A 25,495-nucleotide genomic window follows, 5' to 3' on the forward strand; every position below is an offset into this window, starting at 1 on the left:
AAAATAACTCTTGTTTGGGGGCTTGGCTTATATAAGCTTGGCAACGTTTCTTTTCCTAAAAAAAAAAAACAAGATCAGATAAAAATTGTCAAGTTCATTTTTTGTCTTGGGTACATGCTTGCTTCATTTCGATATGTATACCTAACTGACACTGCACATTGTTTGACCCTCTTTCATGCAAAACCCCTCCCTCCAAAGAGATGACTCATTGGAACAGCATTTTTCTCACAGTGATTGTGACACACGTCCCCCCTTTTCCCATTGTTTCAAATGAATATCCGCTTATGCAAAACATCTGTTCTGAGGCGGGGGTTTATTTTTTAAAAGAGTCATTTTTTTATAAGACAACTTTGAGATTGACTGCAGATGGTAGATCAGTCAAATGTGTATATAGATAAAAGAACCAATTGGATCTAACAACAATCTAGAAATCACCAGGTTCCATTGTAAATTCAGATCACACACACACACACACACACAAAAACTGCAATCTGCATGCTTGATAGTTTATCTTTCTACTTACGGGGCATGTGAAATCGAAAAAAAAAAGGATAAACATTCCTTGTGTTTAAAAGAGATACGCAAAATGGTTATCAGATGAGAAGAAGAAGATAGTGAGGAATGCAGGTTGCTTTGGTTCCGCAAAGCGTATATAAATTAGACGGCAGGTCAATTTATCCGTCCCCCCCCCCTTTCCCAGTTGCTAAAATGGTGCCATGACCAATAAAAATCGTCACTGTACAACGTTGGATTGTTTCCAACGTTAAAACTGTGATGGTGACTCTTCTTATCATTAAAGAGATTTTTGTAAATTGATCATTCATCTGTTACTTTACTATCTATCAATTGAATTCTCATTCCCACTTCTTTTTGATATATAGACAAGAGGAACATGCCTTTTTTTTTATTGTCTAAAACCCGTAACACGAACTAAAACGCAAAACGCAAAAAAATCATCATGATGATTGAATTTAATATAATAAATCCATCACCTATTTTTTTTTTTTTACCAGGAAAACTTATCTCACTGACTATTTGTATTACCATCTGTTGCACCAAGAATAAATTAACACTTATGAGTTAAACAGACCCCATTTCTTTCTATTTTTTCCATTCTTTCCTCTCTCTTTATATTTTTATTAATATTTATTTTTATATTTTATCGCAGTAGATTTATGATGTCCATACCATTTAGCGATCCTTCTTCTACATTTTACAGTAGCTTTTGCAATAGAAAGAAACCGATACTTGATCCTTTACCAACGCTATACCAATCGAGCAGTACCGTCACTTCCTCCACTCATACTACTAGCAGCAGTAATAACACAGCTGTGACAACGCCTGATCAATATGATCTTTCCTATTATTTTGACCCTTGTGCCACCACAGAATCAAACGAGGACAATGTAGTCTTTCGTGGTCGATCCTTATCCATCGGTAGCACGCTTTCCTCTCACTTTATCAATACACCACCTTCTTCATCGACATCAACAGCATCAACATCAGCATCAACAGAATATAAAGTGACCCATAAACAACATGGAAAGAATAATAATAAAAAGGCGTTGCAGCATTTTTTCGGAGAACATATCGAGGTTACAGCCAAGGAAGTACGAAAAGAGGGTTTGAAAGCCCTTTTGGATTCATCCGCACCACTAGGCTATTTCTTATATCACCTCTTGAACGAATACAGTAGCGAGAATCTGGTAGGATCCTAAACAAGTAAAAAAAAAAAAAAGCTGAAGCTATTTTACCTAACAAAGGGAATGCGTAGTTCTTTTATTTAGCGGTGGAGAATTACCAAAGTTACAATTTCACAAGCGACATGGAGCGACAACAAGTAGCCAATAAAATTGCTAAAGCTTATTTGACCACGCATTCGGATTTAGAAGTGAACCTCGAAGACAAAATTTCTAGAACAGTGAGAAAAGCCTTATTAGAGCAACAACGTCAACCCTCCGCATCCACCGGACTAGAATTCGAAGCGGCAAAACGACATGTGTTTTCTTTGCTAAATGTCAGCTATCACCGCTTTCGGTCTAGTTCTATTTGGGACATTATGGAATCAAAGTGTGGTAAAGGTTTTTTTTTTCTGTGTGTGTAATAGGCATGTATATTCATTATTATCTCTCTCTTATGTATCAGCGGAATTAGATGCGAGTAATATAAATAGACAACAGGCCCTGGTGGTCAATGTGTTACTTTCGTATAATAAGCGACAGAAGGGTACTTCATTGTATAAGCTTGTCCAATCATTTTGTCGAATCTATTTACCACATGGTTATGAGCACAAGGCTTTGAATCGAGAAGAAATCGTAATTAAAGAGAGTACAAGCCGACGACCTCGAAGTAAAAGTCTAGGCGGTGATAAGAAGGGAGGTGTGAATTTTATTAGTGGGAAAATTGACACATTTTTTTTTAAGAATAATAATAATAAAACACGGACAAAATAGTATTATGAAAAGAGAAAATTGAATTATAGTAAATTATGTAAGAGAGAAAGAGAGAGAGAAAGGTGATTATAAGGGATTTAGGGGGGATTTTAAAAAGCAGATACAAAGACAAGTTCTTGATAACATTTACCAGGACAAGAATATTTTTCGTCACCAATGGTGATTTCGGCGGTTGCATCATCAAGCCATTGGTAAACATAGGGTTTGACAACAAAGGTTTGAACGATTTTCTTGAGGAACCAAGGGATTTCAGCCAAGATGTCAATCTTATCAATCAAGTTCTTAAGAGGAACAACCATCACAACTGAGACGTCTTTGACTTGATCATTGGGATTTTCCTTTAATGTCTTACCCTTCCAAGATAATTGAACGCTTTGAGGGATATCATAATCAGTTTCGGGATCCTTTTTGAGATTGAGCATCTCCACGTTATTTTCGACACAAACACTTATTAATTTATCATTAAGCACAATGGAACCTTGATTGACCTCAACACCACCGTATTGCTTTGTTGTTGTGAATTGCATCATGGAAAGAGCAGCATTTTCAGCTTGGAAATCGATAAAGTTCCACTTGCTTGCGATCAATTGAGGTTGCATACCTTGAATGGCATGAATAAACATACCATGAGCATCAATTTCGTAATATTGCTTTTCAATAATGACAGTGCCTTTAGCAGCACAACGAGGCCAGAATTTATGTGAAACAATACCGGCGGCCGAATTCTGATCTTTACCACCCAAAAAGGTCTTACCCTCACCCACTTTAAATCCTTTATCAATACGAACATAATCTAAATCAACAATCAACTCAGGATGTGTGATCGAAAGCTTGTATTTGCTCAGAGTTTCATCCAGTGTCACATTGAAGAATTCGGTCTTGACAGAACGACGATCTTTGGAAAGTGTGAATTCAGATGCTTGGTTAAAGTTCTTGAACTTGTTCTTGTTGGACAAGGGATCGTAAAAACGGCAAGTGAAGGAGACGGTGGGCTTCCAAAGACTATGGACATATACATTTTTTTTTTAGTTTATATTGATAAACACCACATAAAAAAATTAAGCTTTTCTTACCCAATACCAGAGTAGATCAATTGGACAAAAATAAATCCGCCCGTCTTGGTAGTCATATAAAAGATTTGATTTTCGGTAGCAGAACCAGAAGCCAAAGTCCATTCATAATCCTTTGCAACTAACTCACTGTAATATTGTCCATCAATAGCTGAATCACCCGGTGTCTTTACCGATCCTTCTTCTGCAATACCCGCAATATTGGTAACTGTACTGGTGATTTGTGAAACTACAATAAAAAGAACTCTATTTCAGTCTTCTTTTTTTTTCTTTCTTCTTTTGCATTCATCATGTTCATTACTTACGCCAAGATGACATTTTGGAGTTTTTTTTTTGTGATAATAAAGAGAAAAAAAACGGATCACATTCTTTTTTTTTTCTTTTTTTTATTTTCTTTTTCTTTTTTTTTCATTCTCCTCTCCAATAAAAAAATTTAAACACTTTTGGAGTCACAAGCATGATCTTATGTCACACGACTCATTTCGATCCTTTCTTTTCTGTGATCCAAGAGAGCTCATTGTCATAATGTGGCCAATTTCAGCGTTACGATGGCAACATCCATTTGCATTGAAATTTCATTCCTGTATTGAAGGAACTAAAAAAATTTAAAAATAAGCAGAGTTGTTTATTCCACAATCAAGAATAAAGAAAAAAGATATCACCCCTCATCCCATTGATCTCCTGACACTCTATCTCTTTGGAACCAATCCCAATGGTTTTTTGTTTGTTTGTTTGGTTGCCCTGTGATTTCTTTTAACCAGACAAAAAAAATAAGGCATTATAATTTTTATTCCCAAATAAAGTGTGTAGCACACAAAAACCCAGAAAAACGAGTAAGGTGTCATCCTCAGGGCGCCGGTTTGTCTATCTTTGTCTGGGTAGATTCAATCGCTATCCAAACATATTCTGTTGCAAAGGAAACACTGTCAGGTATTGTGCATTGTCAAGGATCGTTTGCAATGAAGTAATGACAGTTAAAAATGTTGACTTTTGAGAAAATAGATCTTGTCATTTAAAAAATAAAATGTTCATCTGCCTCGATGCTTCCCTTTTTCTTGTCGAATCGTCTTGTATAGCGAAACAGAATTGAAGCCAGAGTGACAGATAGCTTCCATTCACATATCTTTTTTTTTAAAATGTGAACAACGGATAGTTTAATCCCGCTTTTAAGCATTTTTTTTTTTTTTTTTTTTTTTTTTACGGAAAATCTAATCCAGCCCAATGAAATTAAAGAGCTTTGGGTCTTTCTTACATGTATTTTATCTTACTTAGACCTCACGGAAGGTTTATCTTGCCATTGAAACCTTATTATGGGTTAAGCTTCATTATAATAATATAAAAAAAAGAACCTCACAATTTCTTTAAAAAATTTATCCATTCATTTCCAGCCACGTCTGTTTATATGAAGTGATCAGTTAATTTATGACCCGTAGAGTTTCCTTACTGGACATCTGAACTGTAGCACAGATCATACAACCTTATGCCCTTAAATATCCGAATATTTTTACCGAACCTGAATGCGGTTACATCTGCAGCACAATCGAGCTTCCATTAGACAACTCTTTTAAAATAGGCAATAAAGTTCAAGAAATAAAATACACTTTATCTGATATGATCATTCGCTTTGAGGTCCGTCCACTAACAACTTAAGTTTTTTTTTTTTTTTTTTTTTTTTTTTTTTTTGCGCTGAAAAAAGTTTTCAATCAATAACGCTTCTTCCCCAGTATATTCATATGAGTAGTTAGACCATCTTTATCAATTACAATAATGTACATTGTATATCCAGAAATTTAGCTGCAATCTATATATGTAAACCTTAATTCTCGTGTGTCAGAAGACAATTTTGACATAATGCATTTTTTTTTTGTCACCCACTGCTTGTTAACAATGGTAACGTCAATGACCCTACAAAGCCATACTCCTGATACTATAACATGTTGAACTGATACAAACAAGACTACCACCCATAGATCCATTTCCAATGATAACGCAAACTAAATTTACAGCAAATGCGTACATGTTCTTGTAAACAAATCGTAATGTAAAGTAATTCAAAAAGGCTATGGAAAGAATGAAATATCTTACAACTTCACAAAATATTAGGCACTTTCAATAATCATGGTATGGGAGCGTGATAGAACTATCTTTAATGAGAAAAATGACAGAGTTCGTAGCCTAAAGGCGTCGGCAACTCTTGCGTCTCTCCAATATTAGGCTTTTTTATTTTAAGAAAAATGCTTATTGTTCATACTCAACATTAATCTATCAAGAAATTATATCGTGATAAAGAAAACACGTAAAGGCTGATAATTTGGTGTCTGTTAAATGGTCAAAAGTGTTTTACCCAGATTCACTACCGACATGGACGGTATCGGCAAGAAAATTGGAAAAATGTATACAAAAGAAAAGCGACAGCTTAAAAGACCTTCAGTGGTAAATAATGAAGTAGCATGAATTGAAAGGGTATCAACAGACAACGACGTTAAATTTGTAAGTCATTTCTTTTTCTTTTCTTTTTTAGGCCAAGCTTAAACTAAACGATAATTGTATAATTTTTTTAGGATGATCACATAAAGCAACACTATACTATGGCGGAAAATTTGTTGACGATTCCAACAACTTTGTTGGTGTTTCAAACCAATGTTGTTGCGCTTTTTCATATTTTCATTCGTAAAACGGTATAAAACAACCAATGGTTTTTGATTTCATTATCATTCAGTCATCATTTTATATAAAACACATGATAGATTATTAAACAGATCTTATTATAGTATATACAATGGCTATTGAGAAGCAGAAATATCTTTAATGATGATAAGGAAAAGAGTCTTTTTCAACATTCGTTCTTATAGACGGCATAACCATAAGTAGGGGACTAATACACATTTAATAAAGTTTACAGTCTTTCGCACCAGACATCAAACGAAACATAAAACCAAGAAAGAGTGCTTCGTATGAATTTATTGATCCTCTAAAAAACAAAATTGGAAACACAAAGAAGCCATTTAGAGTAATCTCAACCTTACTTTGACCGTACATCATAAAACAGGCGTACCGTTAGTCCTAAAAAATGATAAACAGTTATGTGAGCGATTATTAAAAAGATATGTAACTTCAAAAGACATACCATAACACCTTTAAACAAAGAGTGTTCTAATTTAGAAAAATAATTGAGGTGGTCCACATTAGTCTTTTGATTTAGGAAGTATATAAGAAAACTTACAGCTTTATCTGAAGTACCACTTCCTTTTTTTGAAAGAAGTAAAGGAGTATAGTAGCAGCCTACATAAAGAGCAAAAACTACTCCTAGACTACCTGAATGAGAAGCATTGTTAGTTATGTAGATAACAAAAACATAAAACAGCACGCTTCAAATTGGAAGTTGAGTACCTTACATATAAGCAAAGAGCGTTAGAAACACGTTCGGGTTATTAATAGAAGGTCCTCTTGAAGCTAAAAACAAAGCCTACATCGTTAATAGACACACATATTACATTGGGAAATAAAGTTACCATATATTCTTAGTATTTTTTTTTAAGTGAGTTTAAGAAGAAAGAAAGGAAGAAAATGTAAAAAATAAATATTGGGCTTACGCCAGTTTTATTTGGTTTTGTGACCTAAAATTCGAATTCTATCTAGTGTATCAGATAGACAACTTATCTCTGCTTTACAACGGTACTACCGCAGAACATATTCCAGTTTTCACGAGCTTGTCAACACAAGTAATGGTGTAGTCAATGGCGCTGTCGGACCTGGTTTGATGATATTGTGTATATCTCCTCTTTTTCAAAGATCATATCAACGAGCCCAGAAGAGCCAATAACTATGTTTTGTTTGCTGCATCCCACCTAAAGTAAGATTGGTTGTTTATCGTCATTATTTAGTTGTACAGACAATTTTTTTCAAACCTTTATAGCCACTACAACAATTTAACGAGTCTACTTTATGTCGGTTCCAACACCTTCTTTTTTGAGACGACATTTGATGACGTGAATGATTTTCTTGTCTTAATTGATGTGGCTGACTTACATGGCGTGGTAAATTACGACAGGCTCATGCCAAAGGTGGTCTTACGTCGCCCTGGTCAACATAAAGATGTTGTGTGTCGCTTCAAAGATATCGTTTGTAACGTAGGCCTTGTCCGATACATCATGGTTGAAAATTATTACACAGTCATATAGCATCACATTTTCAGGGCATTGCTATACTCGAAGATGGGGGAATGCGAGTAACCTTAAAGAAATATAGAAATATAGAAATAAAAATAAAAATAAAAATAAAAATAAAAATGAAAATAAACATGGACAAAATGACGCGAATGAATCTAAAACGTCTGGTTGAGAATAGAAAAATCGTGACACCAGAATCGATAAACAAATATGCAATCAACACGTGCTGAATAATTCACCAAAGTTGTTGGCCAGCAACAATTCTTTTTTATAAAAAAAAAAAATGGTCAACCACTTTGTTGACAAAATCAACAACAGTTGTTGATTCTGTCAACAAAGTTGTTTACAACAAACAACAAATCCGCCATAGTGATGAATCATTTATATTGATAGCTGTTCTAGTCTGATAATTCATGATCTGATCTGAGAAGATTCTCTTCTCGATCGTTAATATCGTAACTCAGCGGTATAGCATTCTGTATCCAACTGTCATTCGTATATCACATTTAGGCCAATCATGCAATCTTTAATATAGAAGTATATACTCGCAGTAAGAGTCGTTGTATAGCAGTATTTAAGCGTATGCTGATATGCAACATCAAAGGTTGTTTTAATTTCATAGTCTATTTATTTAAACAATTTGCTTAATTATTCTTAAGTGAATCGTACCCAAATACGACACAAGGTCCCCAACGCCAGTATGAAATTGATGTCTATCGGTAATCCTCTTTCCAATATGTTGGCTGATCCTCACACTAGCGACCTTCTAACTTATAGAGCCAGCAGGGAATCAAGTAACATGCAAATGAGTGATATATGTGCCGAACCTCATAGCTTATACGTAATAAAAGTAGATGTAAAAAATTGACATAAATGGAAATAGTCTGTATCACAGATCTGTGATAGTCGAGGATAGAGATAGATAAAGAAAAACAATAAAATACTTTGAGACTGCTTATAAGTTTTATTAAGAGTGAAAGTAGATTGAAAGATTGAGAGGGTTCTATTCTAACTATCAGTTTGCATATTTATATATGTTAAGAGAAATCGGATTATGAATTTAGCTTGATGGATAAGTTACACAGCACTAAAATAGTGCTTGTAGTTGGATATGATATAATGTATAAGAAAATAGTTCGTGTTGTGATGTAATAATGTATGGGGTGATGAAGTGAAGTTTAATTTTAATATTGTTTTATGGTGTGGTTAGTAACAACAGTAGGTGGATCACCACAAGATCTATTGGTAAATAAAGTAACAAGATCCAGTAACATTGAAAGGATCTAAGTATATCCATTCCGACGTAAGAACAAACTTGACTTGTGTATTCGACAGTCAAAGAAGAAATTTATTGATGACTAATTACTGTCAAATATGAAATTAGTTTCCAGCTGTCATTTAGTATAAATAGACCCCAAATTATCATTTTTACATCTTGGTCAATAAATTTATAAAGGAATTCTAAACGTACTTATGTACTTTGTTTTAATTTTTATTTTATTTTTTATTTTTTATTTTTTATTTTATTAAATCATACTACCGATTTATTACAATATATTCGATGGGCAAATTTACAAGGATCTGGTAAGAAAGAGATTGTTCTCCAATCCTGACGATATCGCCATTGGTCTTTATACGGATGGGTTTGTGAACCAAAAGAAGGGCAAGAATTCTTTTACAATCATCCACGTTGTGATTTTCAATCTTGATCCCTCCATCAGGTAACAACTTATACTGGTCCTAAAAGTTACAACTTTCTAAACACTAGACATTAGATACACAAACGAGCATATGTTACAGCTAGCAATTTTACCTGGTCCTAAAAAACCTACTCATCTGGATTCATTCTTGCGACCCATCATCGACGAATTAAAGGATTTGGAAACCCATGGGCTTGTTGTTAAACGTGGTGATATGGAAATCTGTCGCCCCAAAGTATATTTGTTGCTGGCTTCTGGTGATATTCCAGCTGTGGCGGATATGGCTCACATCGGTTCTCATACCATTACATACAGTTGTCGTTTTTGTGAATCGAAAGGGAAAAGTCCAGACAATAAGTCTTAAGGAAAGTATTTTGACTATAGTTCTGCCTCATTGAGACCACTGCAAGACTACATGACTGGAAATCCTGTAAGTATAATGACTTGACCTTTCATTTTCTCGAGACTAATGAAGTGTACCTACTATAGATAAAAAACATTTACCAACCTAGGGGAAATAACGCAAAGCATCTACCTAGGTGCAGAATTACAGTAGGTACAGCAGAGACCGGAGTGGTACCGTCTTAATTACCGTATACATTCGATAATCTGACAATAATAGCGTGAGTTAATTTGATCTGCCATAATTACAAAATCAAAATATGCGTAGAAAAAACTTGTTTTGTTTGTAAAATGGCGTGACCCAATCTCGTAATGTTTTAAAAATTGTACAAGTTTATTTAAGCGAATCGTTCCCGGAGGAACAAATTCAATGACAAAGGCTTAATCTCAGTACATCGTAGCAACAAAGACTACTCTAGTACTTACAATACCCCGTCCATGTCGTGTCGTCTGCACGCGATTTAACGTCTTGAAGTATTATCATTATCATTTGCAAGTACAACCAAGCAGCCTTTCCGCTGCAAGGCGTATCTCACAATTAAAGGTTTTCAGGCAACAGGCCTTATGTGTACACTTCTGTTACAATTCAAAACACATAATAGCATTGTTTCCAGTATGGATTCTGGCTTAGAGGCGTTCAGCTATTATCCAGCAGATGTAGCTTCGCGGCGAAGGCCGTTCGACCAGACGCAAATACCAATTATCTGAATGAAGGGTTCCTCTCGTACTAGCTTCAATTACTGTTACAATACCCATACCATCAGTAGGATAAATATAACCTGTCTCGCGACGGTCTAAACCCAGCTCACGTTCCCTGTTAGTAGGTGAACAATCCAACGCTTACAGATTCCTGCTTCTGTATGATAGGATAAGCCGACATCAAAAATCAAAAAGCAACGTCTCTAAAAACGTTTCGTTGCCACAAGCCAAATACCCTGTCGTAACCTTTTTTGGATTCTTTACCCTCAAATGTATGAGACTCCAAAGGATCCAAGGCCCTACTTTCATAGATAATAGGGGGACTTTTACCCAATGATTCTACACGAGATTTATGTTCTCGTTGAGTCCCCCGTAGCATACCTGCGTTAACAGATGTACTACCCAGTTAACTCCCCACTTGACTACTCAAGTGAAATTGGTATGGGTAGTGGTTTTTCATTGGCGCCAAAGCTCCCACTTATGCTACACCCCATACTTCCTTCCACACTGTCAAACTAGAGTCAGGCTCAACAGGGTTTTTCTTTCCACACTGATTCTGCCAAGCCCGTTCCTTGGCTGTGGTTTCGCTAGATAGTAGATAGGGACAGTGGGAATCTCGTTTAATCTAGAGCATTACATACTCCCGCCATTGACCCGCACGCGTTAAACCTCTTCACTTTGAAGTTAAGAGCACTGGGCAGAAATCACATTGCGTCAACACCACTAACTGGCCATCGCAATGCTGTGCCTTTATTAGACAGTTGGATTCCCTTTGTCCGTAACAGTTCTAATGTGGTTGTTAGTGATAGACTGGGTTCGCTTGGCTGCCCGAAAGAAGCCAAGGTCCATATCTACCCAACCATTAGAGCCAATCCTAATCCCGAATTATGGATAATTTGCCAACTTCCCTTATCTACATTGTTCTATCAACTAGAGGCTTTTCGCCTTGGAGACCTGCTGCGGTTATGAGTACGACTAGTCGAGAAAATTATTTTTTCCCTTGGATTTTCAAGGATCATCGTGAATGCACCGGACACAGCAAACGCACTGTGCTTTACCAACCGATAAACCTTTTCTCTTGCTAAACAAATTCCAAGGTCTATCTTAGTTGTTAAAAAGAAAAGATAACTCTTCCCGGAACCCACGCTGATGTCTCCAAGGTCATTTGCGTTACCGCAGAAAATCCTCGTCCTAGTACCGGAATTTTAACCGGTTTCCCTTTCGATAGGCGGGCCCAATAATTGAACACGTATCTATCTCTTAGGATCGACTAACCCTGGACCAAACGATGTTGTCCAGGAACCTTTCCCCTCTTCAGTCTTCAAAGTTCTCATTTGAATATTTGCTACTACCACCAAGATCTGCACTAGAGGCTGTTTCACTCCGGTTTACACCAAGAGCTTCGTAACAGTTTAAATAAACCTCCACGCCTGCCTACTCGTTATTGCTTCGCTTTTACAATAACGGGAAAGTCTCGGTAACACGCTTAAGCGCCATCCATTTTCAGGGCTACTTCACTCGGCAGGTGAGTTTTTACACACTCCTTAGCGGATTCCAACTTCAATGGCTACCGTCCTACTGTCTGCATAAAATAACACCTTTATGATATCTGATAAGCGTGTATTTAGGCACCTTAACTTTCCGATCGGTTCATCCCGCATCGCCAGTTCTGTTTACCAAAAATGGCCCACTAGAAACTTTACATTCAAGATCAATGCTTCATTTAAGAAAACATGTCATCTTACAAATATAACTTCATAAAAATGTGTATAAGCTTCTGCTATCCTGAGGGAAACTTCGGCAGGAACCAGCTTTAAGATGGTTCGATTAGCCTTTCGCCCCTATACCCAAATTTGACGATTGATTTTCACGTCAGAATCGCTGCGAGCCTCCACCGGAGTGTCCCCCGGCTTCACTCTATTCAGGCATAGTTCACCATCTTTCGGGTCTCATCATTAATGCTTTTGCACCGTATGCTTTAATACGAAACTTGTACGAGCTCGGGAGATGACCTACACATCTAAAAGATCTCGTGTCAATCTTGTTAACATCGCATATGAGTTTGTCACCCAAATACTTGCATTAATGCTGAACTCCTTGGTCCGTGTTTCTAGACGGTACGTTTAGAGCCATTAAGCCAACAACCTAAGCGAATAAAAAATATACTAGGCGAGTTTCTCCTTTACAAACTAACACCACCCGAAGCAGAAATTTTAGCATGTATTAGCGAAAGCACCCAGCAATCTTGCCCTAAAGAGCATTCACTGCGTTCCTCAATCCAATCCAGGGTATTTTCTAAAGGACTATAACACCCATCTACACAGGCTACGTTTCACATTAGTTTTTTCCCCCAGAAAAAATTGTCGTTGGCAGGCAAAGATTGAAAGTGCATCCAAGCCGAAGCTTAGACTGATTACGATCAAGCCAGTCTGGCTCCAAACGGTTCCCTTTTAACAATTTCACATACTATTTAACTCTCTTTTCAGAGTTCTTTTCATCTTTCCCTCACGGTACTTGTTCGCTATCGGTCTCTCCCAAATATTTAGCTTTAGATGACATTTAACCACCCAATTTAGGTTGCATTTCCAAACAACCTGACTCTTTGAAAATGTATCACATTAGGCAACAGCTCTGGCCAAAGACGGGATTCTCACCCTCTATGATGCCCTGTTCCAAAGGACTTTTTTACCAGGCGTGCCAGGAAAACACCTCCACAGTTTACAATCCGATTTAGCTAAGCCAAACAGGTTCCAACTTTGAGCTCTTTCCTGTTCACTCGTCATTACTACGGAAATCATTTTTATTTTCTTTTCCTCCGCTTACTTAGAGGCGTTCAGCGGGTAATCCCACCTGATTTCAGATCATTTAAACAAAAATTATTTTGGTGGCCTCCGGTTTCAACTGTGTAGTGCCCACGGACTTAGTGCACAAAACCCTTTCAACTGTGGATAAGTGGTAATGGCATCCACAGACTACAGCCAATTCTTTCTGCCAGATTATATTAAGGAGAACCGAAGGAAGAACCTCCGGTAAACTCCCATCGCCCATCCATAAATCCAAGATTTACAAATGTGGGGTAGTTTATGATACTGAAACAGGCGTGGTCAATGGAATACCATTGACCGCAATATGCGTTCAAAGACTCGATGATTCACTAGATTTGCAATTTACAACAGTTATCGCAATTTGCTACGTTCTTCATCGATGCGAGAGCCAAGAGATCCGTTGTTAAAAGTTGTTTTTATGAGGTTTTACGCCCATATTAAAATGATTCTAAAATGGATTCTTTTGGATAACAATAATTAAGGACACCAAGCCTAAGCTTGACCACAGCTCGGTTAACATCTTCACTAGCCTGTCCATTATGGCTAGCAGAAGCATCCCTCAAGCGCCGTAAATTAATTCCGTTCACAGTAAGCGGTAACAGGTTTCTAGAGGAAAATCCCCTAGAAATGTTCCTTCTGCAGGAGAACCTACGGAAGTCCTGTTACAGAGCTAAATTCCCAGCACGATGATATTGCAAAAGCATAGCACGACCTTTCGGTCCAGCGTATGAACTCTCTTATTTCATCAGTGTAGCGCGCGTAGGGTCATACAACATCACCCATGTAATATTTATGTCATAACCGCGGCCCTTTTCAGACCCGGTGAGTTTAATGTAATTGTGTCAAATTACGCTGCAGACTTCATTCAAAATGTTAGTCATTCCGTCAGTTCCTTTTGAATACGATGGGTCGCTACTCCATCATTAAAAGAGTTCTACTTCTGTATTTTGTAATTGCTCTCCTTTTAAATACGATGGCTCACCACTCCATCGATAACAGAGTTCTGCTTCTGTATAATATAAAATGTAGATTCTGACAAAGGGAATCTCATTAATCTGTTCATGCATTGATTGTTTTAGATGACGAGTAGGATTGTGTAATTGCTGCAAGCCTCATTTGAAATGTAAGTCCTTCCGTCAATTCCTTTTAAATAAAGCCCACCCTCGTACCCATTCCCCCAGACCTTTCCCCCAGACCCTTACAGAGACCCATAATTATTCCGTAGGCTCCACGCTAGGTGGGCGTATTACGGAACTTAACCCTTGTAACCCACAGTTTTTTCTAACGGGTATTCAACCCCAGGGAAGCTGGTATAGCTACACCGGGAACCCGCGCGATGGACTCTTTATTTCCGCCAAAAATAAATACGGCTTCATAAAGTTTGCCCAGGTGGAATATGCTTTTCCACTATTATTTCATTTGCAAGCATACGTTTTTTGGTACGGGTATTCACCCAAGAGGAGCTCACACAACTCCACCAGGAACCCGCTTGATGGACTCTTCATTTCCGCCTAAAATTAATTAGGCGTCCTAAAGTTTACCCAAGTGGAATATGCTATTCCACGGCTACTCCCTTTGCAACCCACAGTTTTTCTTACGGGTATTTAACCCGAGGAAGCTACGCAACCCCAGTGACCCGTTCGACGGACTCTTTACTTCAGCTAAAAATTAATTCAGCATCGTAAAATTTGCCCAGGTGGACGTTCGCCGTTCTATTGAACGTTACCAAGTCTAGCCACGAGGAGGCCTCCACCTTGTAGACTCACCAAACCCCTACGCATCCAACCACTACACATCCACCCTCGAACCTCCTTCCCATGCTAAAAAAAAAGAAAAAAAAAATGTTAGCTTCGAAAGATGACACCACAGCAGAGACCAACACCGCAGGAAAGACCAACATCGCAGGAAATACCAACACACCCAGGAAAGACCAACAACCCAGGAAAGACTAACAACCCAGGAAAGACAAACAATCCGAAATAAACTATCTTAATATCCAGAATAATTATAATGAGACCACGATTCATTCAATCCGGAGATTGACGGTGGCAACAAAAAATTATAGGCGAGTTTCCTGAAGTTATTTGTATGAGTTTTTTAAGCCTGCATTAAAATAATTTTAAAATAAACTGTTTTGGATAATAATAATTAAGGTCACCAAGCCTAAGCTTGACCACGGCTCAGTTACAATCTTCCCTAGCCTGTCCATTACGGCTAGCAGAGCATCCCTCAAAGGCCGTGAATTAATACAGTTCACAGTACGTGGTGACAGGATTCCAGAAAAAAATCCCCTAGGATTGTTCCCGCCGCAGGAGAACCTATGGAATTCCCCTTACAAAGTTAAAATCCCAGCAAGATGATATTGAAAAGTCAACTTTGACATTTCGGCCCAGCATATAATGACCCTGTTTCCAGCATGGATTTTGGCTTAGAGGCGTTCGGCCATTATCCAGCAGATTGAAGCTTCGTGGCGTTGGTCTTTGAACCAGCTGCAAATACCAACTATCGGTATGAAGACTTCCTCGTAATAACTTCAGTTACCGTTACAATACCAATACCGTCAGTAAGGTAAATCTAACCTGTCTCACGACGGTCTTAACCCAGCTCACGTTTCTTATTAATGGGTGAACAATCCAAACCTTACAGAATTCTGCTTCTGTATGACATGGTTGGCCGAAATTGAAGAATCAAAAAGAAACATTTCTACGAACGCTTGACAGCCACAAGCCAGTTATCCCTGTGGTGACTTTTCTGGCACCTCTAGCCTCAAATCTTGAGATTCTAAAAGATCGATAGGCCACACTGAAAATCAAAATCAAAGGGACTATTACCCTTTAATACTACACGAGATTTCTGTTCTCGTTGAGTCCCTCTTAGGACACATGCGTTATCTTTTAAAACATTTGCCCACCCAGTTAGACTCGCCACTCGACAGTGTCAATAACGTGGGTCACATCCCCGGAGGAATGCGTAATACTAGAAGGTGAGCCTTGCGGCTCGATCCCACTTAATTGTTTAAGTAAAAATACGATAAGGGTAGTGGTATTTTACTGGCGCCGAAGCTCCCACTTATGCTACACCCTCTATGTCTTCTCACAATGCCAATCTAGAGTCAAGCTCAACAGGGTCTTCTTTACCCGCTGATTCAGCCAAACCCGTTCCCTTGCTTTGGTTTCGCTAGAAAGTAAAAAGGGAGGGTGGGAATCTCGCTAATGTATTTATAAGCGTCACTAATTAGATGACGAGGCACTTGGCTACCATAAAAGAGTCATAGTTACTACTGCCGTTTACCCGCGCTTGGTTAAATTTCTTCACTTTGACATACAGAGCACTGGGCAGAAATCACATTACGTCAAAACCAGTTTCTGGCCAATAATAATAATGTAGGACACCAAGCCTAAGCTTGACGACGGTTCGGTTAACATCTTCACTAGCCTGTCCATTATGGCTAGCGGAAGCATCCCTCAAGCGCCGTGAATTAATTCAGTTCACAGTAGGCGGTAACTGGTTTCTAGAGGAAAATCCTCTAGAAATATTCCTTCCGCAGGAAAACCCACGGAAGTCCTGTTACAGAGCTAAATTCCCAGCACGATGATATTGCAAAAGCATAGCACGACCTTTCGGCCCAGCGTTTAAACTCTCTTAACTCATCAGTGTAGCGCGCGTAGGGTCATGCACCACCACCCAAATAATATTTATGAACTTTTAATATGTTAAGCGTGGTTCAGTTTGGACCTGGTGAGTTCAATGTATTTGTGTTAAACTATGCTGCAGGCCCCATTTTAAATGGGAGTCCTTCCGTCAGTTCCTTTTGAATAAAGCCCACCCTCGTACCCGCTCCCCCAGACCTTTCCCCCAGACCCTTGCATAGACCCATAATTATTCCGCTGGCTCCACGCTAGGTGGGCGTATTACGGTAATTTCCCCTTGTAACCCACGGTTTTTTCTAACGGGTATTCAACCCCAGGGAAGCTGGTATAACTTCACCGGGAACCCGCGCGATGGACTCTTTATTTCCGCCAAAAATAAATCCGGCTTCATAAAGTTTGCCCAAGTAGAATATGCTTTTCCACTATTATTTCATTTGCAAGCATACGTTTTTTGGTACGGGTATTCACCCAAGAGGAGCTCACACAACTCCACCAGGAACCCGCTTGATGGACTCTTCATTTCCGCCCAAAATTAATTAGGCGTCCTAAAGTTTACCCAAGTGAAATATGCTATTCCACGGCTACTCCCTTTGCAACCCACAGTTTATCTTACGGGTATTTAACCCGAGTAAGCTACGCAACCCCAGTAACCCGTACGAATGGACTCTTCATTTCAACTAAAACTTAATTCAGTCTCATAAAGTTTGCCCCTCGTGAAAATTGCTTTCCACGGTAATTCCCCTTGCAACCCACTATTTCATCTTACGGGTATTTAACCCGAGGAAGCTACACAACCCCAGTAACCCGTACGAATGGACTCTTCATTTCAGCTAAAACTTAATTCAGTCTCATAAAGTTTGCCCCTCGTGAAAATTGCTTTCCACGGTAATTCCCCTTGCAACCCACTATTTCATCTTACGGGTATTTAACCCGAGGAAGCTACACAACCCCAGTAACCCGTACGAATGGACTCTTCATTTCAACTAAAACTTAATTCAGTCTCATAAAGTTTGCCCCTCGTGAAAATTGCTTTCCACGGTAATTCCCCTTGCAACCCACTATTTCATCTTACGGGTATTTAACCCGAGGAAGCTACACAACCCCAGTAACCCGTACGAATGGACTCTTCATTTCAACTAAAACTTAATTCAGTCTCATAAAGTTTGCCCCTCGTGAAAATTGCTTTCCACGGTAATTCCCCTTGCAACCCACTATTTCATCTTACGGGTATTTAACCCGAGGAAGCTACGCAACCCCAGTAACCCGTACGAATGGACTCTTCATTTCAGCTAAAACTTAATTCAGTCTCATAAAGTTTGCCCCTCGTGAAAATTGCTTTCCACGGTAATTCCCCTTGCAACCCACTATTTCATCTTACGGATATTAACCCGAGGAAGCTACGCAACCCCAGTAACCCGTACGAATGGACTCTTCATTTCAACTAAAACTTAATTAGCCTCGTAAAGTTTGCCCCTCGTGAAAATTGCTTTCCACGGTAATTCCCCTTGCAACCCACTATTTCATCTTACGGGTATTTAACCCGAGGAAGCTACACAACCCCAGTAACCCGTACGAATGGACTCTTCATTTCAACTAAAACTTAATTTAGCCTCGTAAAGTTGCCCCTCGTGAAAATTGCTTTCCACGGTAATTCCCCTTGCAACCCACTATTTCATCTTACGGTATTTAACCCGAGGAAGCTACACAACCCCAGTAACCCGTACGAATGGACTCTTCATTTCAGCTAAAACTTAATTCAGTCTCATAAAGTTTGCCCCTCGTGAAAATTGCTTTCCACGGTAATTCCCCTTGCAACCAACTATTTCATCTTACGGGTATTTAACCCGAGGAAGCTACACAACCCCAGTAACCCGTACGAATGGACTCTTCATTTCAGCTAAAACTTAATTCAGTCTCATAAAGTTTGCCCCTCGTGAAAATTGCTTTCCACGGTAATTCCCCTTGCAACCCACTATTTCATCTTACGGGTATTTAACCCAAGGAAGCTACGCAACCCCAGTAACCCGTTCGATTGGACTCTTTATTTCAGCTAAAACTTAATTCAGCCTTATAAAGTTTGCCCATGTGGAAGATACTCCAAGAAAAACTCGTTTCATCCCACAAGGTTTTTCGGACGGGTATTTAACAAGAGGATGTTACGATCCCCCAGTAACACGTTCGACGGACTCTTTACTACCCAAAAAAATTAATTCAGCCTCGCAAAGTTTGCCCAGGTGCATTGTAATATCTCAAACCCGTAACGGAGAGAAATATACAATACCCAAATCGTAAGCGTATCATGACTTTTAACGGTACAGGATACTACGATTTCGTTAGAAGGAATTTTTATTTCCCCTACAATCTACCAACAGACTGCTATTTATAAAGTCAGGGCTGAGCTTGAACTTTTATGAAATTTTCGTCTAATTTTCCCCCCTAAACACACTCCGTGGGAAGTGCACAGGAGCCTACCGGACCGACGGAAATTTATTACGGAGTCCTACGGAGTCCTACTGTTGTCCTACCGTGGTCCTACGAAAAATAAATTCAATCTTTAATTCCGAATACGTCAACTTCGGTTTAACGTAGGAAGACAAGGTTTATAACACGACAAAAAGTAAGCATAAAGTAATCCAAGTTGTCACTCATAACGAGCTTAAAAAATGAGCGTAAAGAAATCCAAGTTAACACTTAAACACATACTTTGTATTTCTGGTCAGGTTTTGTTGAAACAATAAAGTAAACAAATAAAAGTAGATTCTCATTTTATTCTTATTAACAAAAAAAAAAAAAAAACTAAAAAAGAGAAGAAAAAAACAAAAGGCTCATGAGTTAAAGATGAGTTTAATAGGAACACAACAGATGAGTAAAGAAGGAAGAAAACCGAAAGGCTAATGGGTTAAAGATGAGCTCATTGGGGGCGATGCGGATTAGTAAAAAATCAGAAGAAAAACCAAGTTCTAGTGCGCTAAAGATGAGCTTCATGGTGACAATTCAGTTAAATTGAGAAAAGAAAAAAAAACAGAGCCTAACGCGTTAAAGATTAGCTGAATGGGGACAAAACAGATGAATAAAAAAGGATGAAAAACCAAAGGCTAATGCGTTAAAGAAGAGCTCAAGGGTGACGATACAGATGAGTAAAAAGAACAGAAGAAAAACCAGAGGCTAATGAGTCAAAGATGAGCTCAATGAGAATGATACAGATGAGTTTTAAAAACAGAATAAAAACCAAAGGCTAATGTGTTAAAAAGGAGCTCAATGAGAACAATACAGATGAGTAAAAAAAAACGGAACAAAAATCAAAGCCTAATGAGTTTAAGATGAGCTCAATGAGGACCATGCAGAGCAGTAAAATATAAAAGACAGAAGAAAAACCAGAGGATAATGGGTTAAACATGAGCTCAATGGCAACAGTAAAGTTGAATAAAAAAGAAGAAAAACCAAAGGCTAAAGCGTGAAAGAGGAGCTCAATGTGGACAATACGAATGAGTAAAAAAAGATATATATTTATTAGACCCAACTGTTGGTGCGAAAACAACAATGAATGAGAAGACTAACAGTAAAGTAAACAATAGCAAAAGGCCTTCACGAAAAATTGTACTTGCAATGGAGGAGATAACCTCGATGGTCCACGATTCCGTGTCACGATCTCTTGATTCCATAACCGTCAAGATCTGCGATTGGCAGGGTTTATACAAACAGGTACGATACTTTTTCGCCATTCCAGGGTCAGTTTATCTACGACCTGCCTCAAAGATATCGCGGAGAAACCTGTTGGTGTAATCCTCGATGGTGTCACTGCTGTTCATGAACGAGTTGTATACCCGTCCGATACCAAATTTCTTCTCAAATGTGGCCTTGGCTTCGGTCCAGTACTTTCAGATTAAGAGATCGGTATCCACCCAAAGATTATAGTCGTAAGATAATGCCAAAGGCAAGTAAATTCTCCAGAATAGTTCAATATCACCAGTGGCAGTCTTAATAGATAGACTTAAACAACGATAGAGCGACACCATTCTTTGTTATTTGACTTTACAAAAGAGACCAAGAGCAACAATGTATCGAAACCGTTTTTTTTAGAATCCTATGTAAAAACAGATGTTTTTTTTACCTTGACAACTTTAAACCAGACAGTCCATTTAGATTTAATGTAGAGACATAACCTACTTTCGAGTCCATATTTTGTATCTTCTTAATCTTGTAATAAAAGAATCATACAGATAAGACAGAGAGCAAGAGCAGTTACCTGTTAAAGTGTTTCAATGTTTTAAGACCTAAAAAAAAGGTTGCTTTCTTACCCTACCGATATAAAACCAGGCAGCCAATTTAGATTCAATGAAGGTGCATTACGTATGTTGACGTTAGTTTTCGGTGATTTAAACATCTTGGCAATAAAGAAAGTATACAGTTGAATCCGAGATCAAGAGTAAGTACCTATCAAGTTTTTTTTTTAGAGTAGCAAAGAAAAAAGCCTGACATTTTGACATAATCAACCTCAAAGTCGTCGCCTAAGATAAATCTAATGAACGAAAACAACCTGTAGAACAGGGAAATCTTTATTTTTGTATTTGTGGTGTTTGACAAAATATTACATAGAAAAGTAATGAGATAAAAGTATATTTTTATTAGAGGTAAAAATAGACTAAAAGAACTCTCCTGCTATGAAATAATTGATCCTTTTTATATTGCACAACTCTCCTGAGTTTTAATGATGAGTCAACTTTTCTGTTTTTAGAATAGATCTATACTTTGTTTCCAGGTTGGGGTTAAATGGATACTACTCGCTAGAATTGTTTCCAGTTAACGTTGCCCATATCAGTGGATCGGGTGCATGAGTATTATAATAAATCTTTAGTATTTATCAGATCATGCAACGGTTACTGTAAAAGATGCATACTTGTTTTTCAAGTGTAATTGGCAATAGAACATAATAGTTGATCATTTATTCATTATCTTTGAAATGAATAAAATACGATCCCAAATATAGAATATCTTATTGAAATTTGTATATTTGGTTGTAGAAGATAGGTATCCATTAATTCATACATTATTTCTTTATACTTTTTATCAGCAGTATAATTATATTAACATATAATTGAATGAACCATTTATACTAATAGCTGTTCTATTCTTTCTATCAGTTGCTAAGCCATTGAGAGAACTATTAATATTAAGTTTCTCTTTCTTATAATTCATGATTTGATCTGAGAAGCTTCTCTTCTCGGTCGGTGATATCGTAACTCAGCGGTATAGCTTTCTGTATCCAACTGTCATTCATATATCGTATTTAGGCCAATCATGCAATTTTTAATATAGAAGTATGTACTCAAAGTAGGAGAAGTTGTATAGCAGTATACAAGCGTATGCTGATATGCAATATCAAAGGTTGTTTTAATTTCATAGTTTATTTAATGAAACGATTTGCTTAATTATTCTTAAGTGAATTGTACCCAAATACGACAGTATTTACTGACGGGAACAAGAGTATAACAATATAGAGAGAACAAAAATATACAAGTAATACTTTGTATTTTGTAAAGCTAGAAAAAGGCACTCAAATCTTAAGTTTGCCTGTTAGAATTTAACCGTCTTAAATAGATTCAACGATTCAGCACAATAAGCAAGACAATGAGATTGTTTATTCTTAAAGAACTTGCTAGAAGAAAGAATACATAGTTTAGAAAGACACAGGAAAGAAACTGGTACCTATCAATATATATGTCAAGAGAAATAGAAATGAAAATAACGTTTTTTTTACCCATTAAGGCAGAAGCCTCAAGACTCAATCAGATGCCCTGAACTGTCGCAACCTATCAAAGAATGACATGAATATATCTAAAAAAGCAACAGAAGAGAGAGAGCATTTAAGGACACGAAAAGCTGTATACTAGAGTTTGTTAAAAAAACCATAATAAAGATGGGGGTATTTTTTTTTACCTACATGTAATGAGCTACCTAGGTTTCAGTTGCTTATAGTCATGCAAAATGTCTCAGATCGTTATTGAAACCAAGCTAGCTCACTGTTCTTGTCCGACCTGTTCACTCTTCTCTGTCGTCTGTCCCCAATGTCACTGTCAGACATAACGATTATATGCTGCCTAACGTCTCTGTTCCAAATAGCGTATCTCCGTTATCCCTTAACCTTGTACAACCCATTTAACATCCGTTTCTTTTGTATCTCTGCCTTTGAACTCCCTTGTCAAACATTAATCATATCAGCCCATGTTATACTCTGTATCTATCCCCGAACTTATCTGTATCTATGTCCGCTACCCCAAAGACGACCCAAACTCAATATGACTACTAATCTGTATTTGTAAATCTGATTCCCGAGCCCTTGTTCACCCCACCTGTCAATTAATATAAATAACATCATGTTATTTCTTTTTATTTCTGTATTCGAGAACTTATCTAATTTTCCTGTTTCATAAATAAATATTTTCCTACTTTCATTCCATTCTATATATATATTAATACTAATGTACATATATTTTGTATCTCTCCTGTCTTCACCTAAATAATTATTATGTTCTGCTCTTGCCCCGCCAGCTCCTGACACTAACCCTTTGTCTATGTCTGAAAAAATAGAGCACTCTACCAGGCCAAGCTTCAACTTTCTCGTGGTTTTGACTGACAAACAAATCTTGTATGCAGCTGCCAGAGGGTGATCTTGTTTCGCCACTGTTGATTGTTTTTCCACTTAACCAAATTGATGCAAATTTCTCAATGTTCACCGACGTTATTAGCCATATGGCTCCAAAAGGGGGCGCGACAAAATGAGAGTTCAGCAGACCAAGTGCCATAGCCCATGGATATGCAGCATCATAAAAATCCAATATACATTCATAATGGCTTTCTGTCAGGAGCGGGGCGGGGCAAGAGCAGAACGGAATGATTATTAAGGTGAGGGACAAGGCAACGAGAAATTATATATATATTAGTATTAATATATATATAAAAAGGAATGTAGGTAGAAAAAGGTTTATTCAAAGAAACAGGAAAAATAGATAAGATCTTGAATACAGAAATAAGAATAAATAAACATGCTGTTATTTATATAAATTGACAGATCGGGTAAACAAGGGTTCGGGGATCAGATATACAGAGACAGATTATTAGTCATATTGAGTTTGGGACATCTTTGGGGTAGCGGGCATAGATACAGATAATTTCGGGGAAAGATGCAGAGGATAACATGGGCTGACATTATTAATGTTTTACAAGGGAGTTCAAAGGCAGAGGTACAAAGGAAACGGGTGTTAAATGGGTTTGACAAGGACAAGGGATAACGGAGATACAATATTTGGAACAGAGACGTTAGACAGGATACAATAGTGATGTTTGACAGTGACATGTGTGACGGGAGACAGAGAACAGGGAACAGGTGGAACAGGTGGAACAGGGACAATGGGCTAGTTGGGTTTCAATAATGATCTGAGACATTTTGCATGATAATATGCAACTGAAACCTAAGCGGTTCATGACACTTTCCTCTCTCACTGTTATTGTTAAAACTTTCGGTGTAACAACACCCAAAGGAAGAGCTCAGACCGGGTGACATCAATGTATAAATTGACACAAGATTCGGCAAATTCGTTTGCAACAAATCCTTCATCCATTTGACGTTTCACCCGGTCATTGAAACGTCCACCAAACATAATCCTCTCATGCAAGAACGTTTCGATGTCTTTTTGGAATTGAAAGAATGGGGATGATGGTGATGGTGATTTAATGGTCTTGTTGTATGCTCGAATTGTGGTATGCTGAAGATTGAATTTTTCAAACCCTTTTTCTTTAACGTAACTTTACCATTTTTTCCGTTATTCTTAAATGATCCGAGAAATCCACTGCAACTTTCGATGGAGAAAAGTCAATATGCATGGGGTGCTAAAAAATTATCAATGGTCTGGTTAAGATACCCATGAAGATGCAAGACATTTGTTTCCGTATAAACCTTCGGCTAAGTTATTGAAATCCAAGAAGAGCTTGTGTGCATTATTAACCGGGGATTTTTTCATTCCAGTTTTCAAAATATATCTGCATGCATTTACGAACTTCATTCAGTTTCTCATGTTCTCTTTTGGTAAAATTCCTGTCCATTACAAAGTTAACAAATAAGACATTTTCTTTAACGAATATGATTTACCTGCCGAAACGAAAGGGAAATACAATAGGCAACAGCTTTCCCAGTTGTCAGCCTTAAAGTTGGTAAAACCACTTGCAATCTTTTGATTAACAGTTTCAAAACCAGCAGGTAATTCCACCGAGCTAGCAAGAACTTTCGTTTTCTCCAAGTTGACTTTTGTGAATTATCCTTCTTCATTCCAAATCTTCGAAAATATCGATCATGTCCCCAAAAGAAGATTATGAATGTGATCAATTATGCTTTGTCTCACAATATCGAAGTACCCCAATCGATGAAATTCGGAGTACCTTGTTCCATTTGGCCTCACAAGATCCTCTCTTTCTCTCTCAGTAGTGGCATTGCGCTTTCTCAAAGCCGCTTGCAAGTTGCTTGCCATCGATC

At 37.8% G+C, this 25,495-nt stretch overlaps 3 protein-coding genes across 3 annotated transcripts; 2 read left to right on the forward strand and 1 right to left on the reverse strand.

Annotated features, from left to right (window-relative positions):
- Nucleotides 1-1,601: 1,601 nt before the first annotated feature.
- EV154DRAFT_397540 (RGS domain-containing protein) lies at nucleotides 1,602-2,074 on the forward strand (the record flags this gene model as incomplete). The annotated part of the gene is made up of 2 exons (XM_051595216.1): nucleotides 1,602-1,706; nucleotides 1,775-2,074. Coding segments are annotated over 2 exons (405 nt in total), but the record flags the coding sequence as incomplete, so codon positions are not given.
- Nucleotides 2,075-2,409: 335 nt separating this feature from the next.
- Nucleotides 2,410-3,957, reverse strand: EV154DRAFT_495896 (oxidative stress survival, Svf1-like protein). Its single transcript, XM_051600094.1, has 3 exons — nucleotides 3,829-3,957; nucleotides 3,527-3,752; nucleotides 2,410-3,455 (listed from the first exon to the last, which is right to left on the reverse strand). The coding sequence occupies exons 1-3, from the start codon at nucleotides 3,839-3,841 to the stop codon at nucleotides 2,543-2,545; spliced, it is 1,152 nt and encodes a 383-aa protein (XP_051461840.1). The 5' UTR covers nucleotides 3,842-3,957; the 3' UTR covers nucleotides 2,410-2,542.
- Nucleotides 3,958-6,842: 2,885 nt separating this feature from the next.
- Nucleotides 6,843-7,704, forward strand: EV154DRAFT_477551 (uncharacterized protein; the record flags this gene model as incomplete). Its single annotated transcript, XM_051598110.1, has 4 exons — nucleotides 6,843-6,933; nucleotides 7,171-7,278; nucleotides 7,316-7,376; nucleotides 7,440-7,704. 4 exons carry the CDS (start codon nucleotides 6,843-6,845, stop codon nucleotides 7,702-7,704), a joined length of 525 nt encoding a protein of 174 aa, XP_051461841.1.
- Nucleotides 7,705-25,495: the final 17,791 nt, after the last annotated feature.

The sequence above is a fragment of the Mucor mucedo genome (genome assembly GCF_025094135.1).
Source record: "Mucor mucedo strain NRRL 3635 chromosome Unknown EV154scaffold_11, whole genome shotgun sequence".
Classification (NCBI taxonomy): Eukaryota; Fungi; Mucoromycota; class Mucoromycetes; order Mucorales; family Mucoraceae; genus Mucor; species Mucor mucedo.

Bases quoted from the DNA above. Each gene is read 5' to 3' on its own strand.
- EV154DRAFT_495896 (XM_051600094.1), bottom strand. The intron at 3,456-3,526 runs GTAAGAAAAGCT...ATATGTCCATAG, and splicing joins TTGATCTACTCTGGTATTGG to TCTTTGGAAGCCCACCGTCT.